At 46.7% G+C, this 10834-nt stretch overlaps 1 protein-coding gene across 1 annotated transcript in view; it reads left to right on the forward strand.

Moving 5' to 3' along the window:
* LOC109926459 (latent-transforming growth factor beta-binding protein 3-like) overlaps positions 1–10834 on the forward strand; it is an 83029-nt gene that overhangs the window by 67085 nt on the left and 5110 nt on the right. The window contains exons 15-18 of the mRNA XM_048619625.1: positions 623–790; positions 5125–5211; positions 8507–8635; positions 10062–10206. Of these exons, the coding sequence (XP_048475582.1) occupies positions 623–790; positions 5125–5211; positions 8507–8635; positions 10062–10206 (529 nt within the window). The remainder of the gene's footprint in view (positions 1–622; positions 791–5124; positions 5212–8506; positions 8636–10061; positions 10207–10834) is intronic.

Raw genomic sequence — 10834 nt, forward strand, 5'->3', positions numbered from 1 at the left:
TAATTTAGCACGGCCAATCCACCCTAACCTGCACATCCCTGGACACTATGGGACAATTTAGCATGGCCAATCCACCCTAACCTGCACATCTTTGGATTTGTAAGTCTTGTAAGTACAAAAAAACAATGAAAAAAGAACAATACAGCACAGGAACAGGCCCTTCGACCCTCCAAGCCTGTGTCGACACATTTTACCCTTCCATAGTAAAACTGTCATCATTTACAGGATCTGTATCCCGTTCTATTCATTGGAAGTCTTGACTTGTAAGTATTTTTGTAGCCAAGGAGATGTCTTTTTAAAACCGTTTGAGGAGATAGTTTTGAAAACTAATGGGAATTTGTTTACACTGGGAAAGCTTACGAGCATGCTAAGTAAATTTTGCAGTGCGTTATGGTTTCAGGTAGAAGATTCTGGATTTCTTGGCGGGTTTAGGGTAAACATGCTCAGGAAAACAGGTCATTAGTTTCAGTTTGGGGCAGTTGTGCAGTGCAACTGGCTGAAGCTGGAGCTGTAAAGGAGTTGCTCCTGAGAAAAAATAATTTAAAATTGTTCAAAATAGGTTGGTTACCAGTGTGTTTTAGGCATGTGTTTTACATCTGGAGCATCCTGTGTCCACCCACAGAGCCCGAGAGGCCCGAAGACAAGAAGGAGTGTTACCTCAGTCTCGATGATACGATCTTCTGCGACAGTGTCCTTGCGACCAACATCACAAAGGAGGAATGCTGCTGCTCTCTAGGGGCAGGATGGGGCAACCACTGTGAGATCTACCCCTGCCCTGTGCACAGCACAGGTAAGAGGTGCAGGCTGTTCTCTCACGTACTTTCGAAGGAAATGGAGATAGGCAAAAGTAAGGCTCTTCCACCCCTTGCATGTGGGGACGCTTGTCAGCGAGAGAAAGGGCTGGAGGAGTTTCTTGACAATCCACCCCAACTTTGTCATGGGCACCAGGGAAAGCTCCTTCCTCTACAACTCAATTAATAAGTGCGTAAGAAAGAATCGAATTTCTTCAGAGTTTTCATGTGGTTCAGGGCATCCTGCAACCAGTGCCAACTTTTTGAAGTGCAGCCACGGTAAGGCAACTTTTGCACAGCAAGATCCCACAATCTCTTCTGAGCTAATGACCTTTTTTTTTCCTTTATTCGTTCACGGGATGAGGGCATCGCTGGCTAGACCCAGCATTGATTGTCCAGGGGGCAGTTAAGAGTCAACTGCATTGCTGTGAGTCTGGAGTCACATGTAGGGTTAGGGTTACCATTCAATCATGGGGTGAGGGCATCACTGACATTTATTGCCCATCCCTAATTGCCCAGAGGGCAGTTAAGAGTCAACCACATTGCTGTGGGTCTGGAGTCGCATGTAGACAAGGATGGCAGTTTCCTTCCCTAAAGGGAATTAGTGAACCAGATGGGTTTTCCCCCTCCGACAATTAACAATGGATTCACGGTCATCATTAGATTCTTAACTCAAGATAATTATCGAAATCAAATTCCACCATCTGCCGTGGTAGGATTCAAACCCAGGTCCCCAGAACGTTATCGGGGTCTTTGGATTAACAGTCCACTGATAATACCACTAGGCCATCGCCTCCTGCTAAGTTTGTGAATCATTGGTCGTAACATGAATGTTGACTGAGGAGGGCTACCCTGTTTTTCTTAAAATAGGGACTCATCTTTGTACTCATCTGAGGGGCAAACAGCGCCTTGCATTAATGTGTCCTCTGAAAGACAGCAACACCAACAGTGCAGCACTCCCTCAGCATCGGTACCCGATTTGTTAGCCTGCGTTTTGTGCTCCGGTATCTGGGAGTGAGGCTTGATCTTAAGAACCTGCGTCTCAGGCAAAGGAGAGGCGTGTGCCCTGCACCCATTGTCACGCACTGCCATATGCTGCTTCACCACAGAAGGGCAGACTCCCAGACATCTACCTCAAGCCTGTTGCATCGGAACCAAAAAAATGGTCTTTCAGCGTCTCGTCTGAAGCACAGGAACAGAAGGAGCTCTGACAGTCTGGATCATGGAGTCATACAGCACAGAAACAGACCCTTCGGTCCAACCATGCTGACCATAATCCCAAACTAACCTAGTCCCACCTGCCTGCTCCTGGCCCATATCCCTCCAAACATTTCTTATTCATGTACTTATCCAAATATCTTTTAAACATTGTAACTGTACCCACATCCACCACTTCCTCTGGAAGTTCATTCCATGCACGAACCACTTTCTGTGTAAAAAAAAATGCCCCTCATGTCTTTTTTTAAATCTTTCTCCTCTCATCTTAAAAATATTACCCCTGGTTTTGAACTCCCCTGTCCTAGGGAAAAGACACCTGCCATTCACCCTATCTATGCCCCTCATGATTTTATAAACCTTTACAAGGTCACCCCTCAACCTCCTATGCTCCAAGGGAAAAATCCCCAATCCATCCAGCCTCTCCTTGTAACTGAAACAGTAACATGCTGGTAAATCTCTTACAAACCCCCTCCAGCTTAATGATATCCTTCCTATAACTGGGCGACCAGAACTGAACACAGTACTCCAAAGGGACTTCACCAACATCCTGTACAACCTCAATATAACTTGCAATTCTTATACTCAAAGGTCTGAGCAATGAAGGCGCGCGTGCTAAACACCTTCTCAACCACCCTATCGATATGTAATGTGAGTTTCAAAGAAGTATGTACCTGAACCCCTAGGTCCCTCTGTTCCAGAACACTACCCAAGGCCCTACCAGTAGTTGTATAAACCCTACGTTGTACCAAAATGCAATACCTTGCATTTATCTAGATCGAATTCCAACTCCCGTTTTTCAGCCCATTGGCCCATTTGATCAAAATCCTTTCGTAATTCTAGAAAACCTTCTTCATGGTCCACTATGCCACCAATTTTGGTGTCATCCATAAACTTACTAACCATGCCTCCTATATTCTTATCCAAACATTTATCTCAATTTTATCTACGAATGTATGCTCGGTATCCCTTAATAAACTTATCGAACAAAAATCTATCAATCTTGACATTTTCAATTGGTCCCCACCAACTTTTGTAGGGGGATAGGGAGGGTCCTCATGATGCAGTGATCGTGTCCCTACCTCTAAGCCAGAAGGTCCACATTCAGGCCCTACTTTCCCCAGAGGTGTGTTACAGCATGTCTGAGCAGAATGTTTATAATCGATGGCCTTTTGCAGACAAGACTTGTAAATTTCAACCACCTTTTGTGTGAAATGCTTCCTGATCTCAACCTTATATGGCTGTATTTCTGATTTCAAAATACATTACTTCAAGTCCATGGCTGACCTGATGGTGATCTCAGCTCCATGTGCATCCTACAGTTTAATTGAATTTGATTTATCTCTGGCTTGTGACAACGCTGTAGCTTTGAGAGGTTCTTTTATCCAGGTTTCTATTAAGAGAGAGATTGAACGAGAGGTACCAAGCTGGCTAGTTAAGACCATTAGAGGGTTTTTTTTTTAATGAGTATGGCCCAGCTCTCTCAGATCAGGATTTCTGAGTAACATCAGAAGCTATTGGAGTCTCAACAGAGTTGAAAACTTCAGTGAATGATTCCTGGCTGCTACTCTCTCTGAATTTTCTCTTGATGTTCTTTTCCTCCTGGATTGGAGAACTGCATGTGAGCAGCTATGTCTGAATTTTCTTATTTTTGCCAAGAGGTGTGGTTGTGGGATATTACTTTATTGGAACAGTTAATTAGTAATAGTTACTGTATCTATCATTCTGTTAAGTTTCCAATTGAGTTGTTATTCTAAATTCTTCTTTCTTTGGTTGTATTTTAACTGCGGTGTTTAAATAAATTGTGTTTTGCTTAACATCGAGTAGTTTGACCAGTAGCAGCATATCTGGAACAGGCACTTTTCATCATTTATATAAATGTGAACATAGGAGGTATGGTTAGTAAGTTTGCAGATGACACCAAAATTGGAGGTATAGTGGACAGCGAAGAAGTTTACCTCAGAGTACAACGGGATCTTGATCAGATGGGCCAAGGAGTGGCAGATGGAGTTTAATCTAGATAAATGTGAGGTGCTGCATTTTGGAAAGGCAAATCAGGGCAGGACTTATACACTTAATGGTAAGGTCCTGGGGAGTGTTGCCGAACAAAGAGACCTTTGGGTACAAGTTCATAGTTGCTTGAAAGTAGAGTCACAGGTAGACAGGGCAGTGAAGGAAGTGTTTGGTCCGCTTGCCTTTATTGGTCAGTGCATTGAGTATAGGGGTTGGGAGATCATGTTGTGGCTGTACAGGACATTGGGAGGCCACTTTTGGAATACTGTGTTCAATTCTGGTCTCCCTGATATAGGAAGGATGTTGTGAAACCTAAAAGGGTTCAGAAAAGATTTATAAGGATGTTGGAGGGTTTGAGCCATAGGTAGAGGCTGAATAGGCTGGGCTATTTTCCCTGGAGCATTGGAGGCTGAGGGGTGACCTTATAGAAGTTTATAAAATATGAGGGCCATGAATAGGGTAAATAGCCAAAGTCTTTTCCCCTGGGTGGGGGAGTCCAAAACTAGAGGGCATTGATTTAAGTGAGAAGAGAAAGATTTAGAAGGGACCTGAGGGGCAACTTTTTCATAACGAGAGTGGTGCGTGTGTGGAACGAACTACCAGAGGAAGTGGTGGAGCCTGGTACATTTAGAACATTTAAAAGGCACCTGGGTGGTACATGAATAGGAAGGGTTCAGAGGGATATGGGCCAAATGCTGGCAAATGGGACTAGATTAATTTAGGATATCGGGTCAGCATGGACAGGTTGGGCTGAAGGGTCTGTTTCTGTGCTGTACAGTTCTGTGACTTCACATTTGCCTTTAAAAGTAAGAAACAGTTAGGGTCTAGGCTACCTTCTTAAAATACTCTCGGGAGGTGGAGGTGGCGGGGAGTCTGGTCTGGTCCATGACAGGCCTTTATCAATCCCACTTCCCTACAATTTTCAACATCCTTTTCAAAGGCTCATCTATTTCCCGTGCGGAAGGACTTTTGCTCATGACCTCTTTTTCCGGATTGGGCAGCTCAAGTTCTGTGAGACTCCACCCCACCCCAGGTTCAGCGAAAGTATAGTCTGTGAGCTCTTCAGTAATCTGTTTCACTCATTCCTGACTCTCTGTCCTTCCAGCTGAATTTCAGTCTCTCTGTCCAGACGGGGAGGGATTCCTGGTGACCGACGACAATCTGTTCGGCGTTGGGATTCCATCGTACAGAGGTGAGTACAGTCAGTATTTAGACTGTCCCCCACTTCATTTCCCTAGAGCCCTGCCTCAGATCCTTGATCCTCTTCTGCCATTCACTTCCAACACACATTACCTTAACTCCATCTTTCACGCCCTGGGTCTGTCAGTTTCAGTCTCTCATATTGTGGCAGTCAGTCAATCATTTCAGAAGGTTGATGTGTCACAGTATCTCTGGCCCAAGAGACTCAAGCCTCACCTTGCATGGCTGGGTATCATAATAGGCTAGAACTGCTCCACCTGGGAAGAGAGAGGACGAAAGATTTTGTGAATTCACCCAGGACTGGCCTCACCTGCATCCTACCTCGTGCCGAGTCCCATTCACCCCCCGTGCTCCAGGCTCAGCAAAGCCTCGATTTTAAAATTCCCCTCCTTGTTTTCGAATCCCTCTGCGATCTCACCTTCCCCTCCCTGCCTCAGTGACCTCCTTCCTCCCTGCAACTATCCCACGTCTCTGATTCCCCCTTCCAATTTCCTGGCCTCTTGAACACCTTTAGCATGTACACCCTAACCTACACATCTTTGGACTGTAGGAGGAAATTGGAGCAAGCCCACACAGATACAGTAGGGTGGCTCAGTGGTTAGCGCTGCTGCTTCACAGCATCAGGGGCCCAGGTTCGATTCCAGCCTCAAGCAACTGTCTGTGTGGAGTTTGCATGTTCTCCCCGTGTCTGCGTGGGTTTCCTCTGGGTGCTCTGGTTATCTCCCACAGTCCAAAGGTGTGCAGGTTAGGGTGGATTGGCCGTGCTAAATTGTCCCATAGTGTCCAGGGATGTGTAGATTAGGTGGATTATAGAGATGGGTGGGATGTTCTGAGGGTTGGTGTGGACTTGTTGAGCCAAAGGGCCTGTTTCCATACTGCAGGGACTCTATGATACAGGGAGAATGTGTAAACTCCACACAGACAGTCACCCAGGGCGAAATTAAACCCGGGTCCCTGGTGTCAAGAGGCAGCAGTGCTAACCACTGAGCCACCGTGCCGCTCTAATTTCTCGTGTTGCACCATTGCAGTCATGCCTCCAGCTGCTTAGGCTCTGTATAATTCTCTCCTTGAAGACACCTCCTCAAAACCTCCATTGTCAATCAAAAGTTCAGTCATGGTTGGGGCTCTGTCCAATGTTTGCTCCTGTGAAGGACCATGGGGACATCATACTCTGTTGAAGGTACTATTTAAATGTGAATTGTTGTTGTGTTGTACTTGTATCTTCCTGTCCCTCCATAGTTCTTTGCTTTTCACCCTTATCTTCCTTGGGTTTAAAGTCAAAGACACCATGCTTTCCCACATGGAAATACACCTAACCCTGAACTTAACACCTGAAGCAACAGGTGAAGATCTCTTTAAGGTTATTGTGCACTTTGTCTTCTTAAAGTTAGTGTTATCAGCAAACTTGGAGATAGGGCTTTCTGTCCCTTCAGCTAAAGCGGGTCAAATACGATCACATACACTTGAATATACAAATATACAAAGCATTTAGCCATTGGAACCGTGAGCATACTCCACCAATTTGATAAGATCAGGACCAGTCTGAACTGAAGAAGATCTCAACCTGGCATATTACTTGAATTGATCTCAGTGTTTTTGGCCCTGTCCTCTCTCAAATCCCACACTGCGCCCCACCTCGCTTCAGTGTCGGGCTCATTCTGATGTGGGCAGACTGTTTGACTGCAAAGGATTTTGCATCCAGGTCCAGTCCTCGCCTGGCGGCCACATTTGGAGCACTGGCTGCCGTACTGTAGAAAAGCTATTGTTAAACTAGAAAGAGTGCAGAAAAGATATACTACGGACAGTCTGGGCCGGAAGGTTTGAGTTATAAGGAGAGGCTGGGACTTTTTTTTTTCCTGGAGCATAGGAGACCCAAGGGTGACCTTATGGAGGTCTATAAAATGGTGAGAGGCACAGATTTTCACACAGAGCGTGGTGCATATATGGAATGAGCTGCCAGGAGAAGTGGTGGAGGCTGGTACAGCATTTAAAGGGCACCTGCTTGGGTACATGAATAGGAAGGGTTTAGAGGGATATGAGCTAAATGCTGGCAGATGGGACTAGATTAATTTAGGATATCTGGTCGGCACTGGGAGTTGGACCGAAGGGTCTCTATGACTCAGATAGCCAACAGCTTTTCCCCAGGGTAAGGGAGTCTAAAAGTAGAGGGCATAGGCTTAAGGTGAGAGGGGAGAGATACAAGAGGGTCCACTTTTTCACACAGAGTGTGGTGAGTGTCTGGAATGGGCTGCCAGAGATAGTGGAAGAAGCGAATACAATTTCATCATTTGAGAAACATTTGGACAGGTACATGGATGGGATAGACATGGAGGGGTATGGCACAAACGCAGGTAAATAGGAATAGTTTAGTGAAAACTGGGCAGCATGGACAAGTTGGGCCGAATGGCCTGTTTCCATGCTGTTAACCTCTATGACTCTACGTAGGAGCAAAAGTAGGCCATTCAGCCCCTTCAAGTCTACTCTGCCATTCAATGAGATCATGGTGATCTGATCATCTTCAACTCCACTTCCCTGCCTTCGCCCCATAACCCAATTCTCAGCCTCGAAAATTCTTAATCATCCCAGGCTCGAGAGCCCTCTGTGGTAATGAATTCCACAGATTCACCACCCTCTGAGAGAAGAAATTCCTCCTTATTACCGTCTGAAATGGATGACCCCTTATCCTGAGGCTATGCCCTCTGAACCTAGACTCTCCCTCATAGGGAAACAATCTTTCTCACATGTGCCCTGTTGAGCCCCCTAAAAAATCTTGTACATTTCAACAACGCTTTGCAATCTTCTAAACTCCGATGAGTACAGGCCCAACTTACTCAACCTCTCCTCGTAAGACAGTACCTCCGCATCCAGGCTAAGCCCAGTGGCCCTTCTCTGGACTGCCCTCGATTATCAATATGCCTTTCCTTAGATAAGGGATGAAAATTGCTCACTGCCCTTTCCTGTAGGGATCGGTATGTAGGGAGGCAGAGGCTGGAGTTTCAACTCGCTCCTTTGACTGAGATTGCTACAGTAAGGGAAGCTTTGTGGCCATCCCCTGCAGTTCTGACCCTTCGGCCAACCACCCTCGTTGTATGTTTGCCCTCCCTAACTGTTCCAGAGACAAGCAGCGCAGAAGAGACCCTTCAGCCCATCGGGTCTGGGCTGACCTCTCTATGCACCAATCCCGTTTCCCAGCACCAGACTTATGACATCTCGAGTACTCTGTCAGGAATGGTGCCAGACAGGTTCAGGAGAGAGTTTAATCGTGTTCCAATTCCTTCCGATTCCAGACATCGATGAGTGCACCCTGTTCGGCCAGGAAATCTGCAAGGAAGGATTCTGCATGAACACCCAGCCTGGCTTTGAGTGTTACTGCAAACAAGGCTTCTACTATGATGGGTCCCTGTTTCAGTGTTTGGGTGAGGAAGAGTTTTAAAATCCCACAGTAGTTACTTCATTGCCAAAAGGAGTCTGTTTCTGGGAACTGTTTCTAAATTCCCTCATGGAATGTGGGCATCACTGGATAGGCAGATGGATTGCCCCAGCCCTAATTGCCCTTTAAGGGTCACAGTCGGTCTGTAGGCCTGGCCAGGTAAGGGACACCAGAATTCCCGTGTTAACCAGATGAGTCTTCCCTCCATCACCCCCAGTAATCAGCGACAGTCGCCATCAGATGCTTAATTCCCGACTTATATCTGAATTCCAGCATTTGCCCTGGTTAGATTGGAAACCAGTTCCCTGGAACGTTAAAACAAAAGCCGAAAGAACTGCGGATGCTGTAAATCAGGAACAAAAACAGAAGTTGCTGGGAAAGCTCAGCAGGTCTGGCAGCATCTGTGAAGGGAAAAACAGAGTTAACGTTTCGGGTCCGGTGACCTTTCCTCAGAACGTTACGTGGGTCACCGGATTAAATCACTCGTCCATCATTGTGTAAACAAGTGGCAGAAAGAAGATCCTACACAGGTTAGACAGCTGGGAGTAGCTGGGACAGTAGTCCCGAGTAGACAAACTAGTGTGCTCTTTTGGAGGGAGGGTCTCTTTATATTTGACTGATTTACTAAGAATGAGACATTTAAACCTCTGAGCACTTTATGAATGAGAGAGAGCCAGGCATTTGGTCTTAATGAATGAATATTTTACCAAAAATGTCTCAGAAACATCACAAATATGCACTTGAATGACTTGCAAGTTTTTTTTTTTCTTTTTCTTTTTCTTTTTCTTTATTCGTTCACGGGATGAGGGCGTCCCTGGCTAGGCAGCATATATTGCCCATTTTTAATTGCCCAGAGGGCAGTTCAGAGTCAATTGCTGTGGGTCTGGAGTCACAAGTAGGCCAGACCAGGTAAGGATGGCACGAAAACAAAGTTGCTGGAAAAGCTCAGCAAGTCTAGCAGCATCTGTGAAGGAAAAAACACAGTTAATGTTTCGGGTCCAGTGAGGATGGCAGTTTCCTTCCCTAAAGGACATTAGTGAACCAGATGGGTTTTTCCTGGCAATTGGCAATGGAGTCATGGTCATCATTAGATTCTCAATTCCAAATATTTATTGAATTCAGTTTCCACCATCTGCCATGGTGGGATTTGAACCCAGGTCCCCAGATTAACAGTCCAGCAATAATACCACTAGGCCATCGCCTCCCTGGAACTGACCCATTACATTGACAATTACCGTGGGCCACGGGCAACGGCCAGTGATGTGGGTTTCCATTTCTGGCCTGGTTCTGGTCGAGGGAGCTAGGAATTGAGCAGCCCACTCAGGAAGCCAGCCGCGCCCGGGCCGTCGGATTGGGATTGTTCCTGCCTGTGTTAAAAGGCTTTTTGTGTGCCCCCCCCCCACCCCTCACAGATGTGGACGAGTGCCAGGACGTTCAGAGCTGCCCCAACGGAAGGTGCATCAACACCGAGGGGTCCTTCACCTGCCACTGCCCTCCGCCGATGACCTTCGACAAGGTGAAGAGACGTTGTGTGCAGCCTGTGGTTCTTATTGGTAGGTCCTGACTGCAGGGGGTCACCCAACCTGAGTTCCTTTTGTCTTCCTGGAGCTTTCATTACACTACCCCAACTCTTGTTCTGACCACTGCTGGTACAGAGGGCATCGTGTCATTTTTGTGGGACGTGGGCATCGCTAGCTGGCCCAGCATATATTGCCCATCCCTAGTCGCCCTGGAGAAGGTGGCATTGAGCTGCCTTTTCGAACCGCTGTAGTCTGTGCACTGCAGGTAGACCTGCAACGTTGCGTCGCCTTTTCAGTCATTGCCGGGCGGTCCGTCTGGTTTCACTTCTTTTTCCAGGCTATGTAGCAATCGTCACAACCAAGTTCCTCCTCGGGCTATTATCAGAGGGCAGCTAAAAGTCAACCACATTGCGGTGGGTCTGAAGTCACATATAGGCCAGACCAGGTAAGGATGGCAGTTTCCTTCCCAAAAAGGACATTAATCATAGAATCCCTACAGTGTGGGGGCAGACCATTTGGCCCATCGAGTCCACACCAACCATCCAAAGAGCATCCCACCCAGACCCACTCCCTGAGTGTGGCATTTCCCCCCGCTAATCCACCCATCCCTGGGCACAATAGCACGGCCAATCCAGCCTAACCTGCACATCCCTGGGCACTATGGG

The sequence above is a fragment of the Rhincodon typus genome, chromosome 43 (assembly GCF_021869965.1).
Source record: "Rhincodon typus isolate 14 chromosome 43, sRhiTyp1.1, whole genome shotgun sequence".
Lineage (NCBI taxonomy): Eukaryota > Metazoa > Chordata > Chondrichthyes > Orectolobiformes > Rhincodontidae > Rhincodon > Rhincodon typus.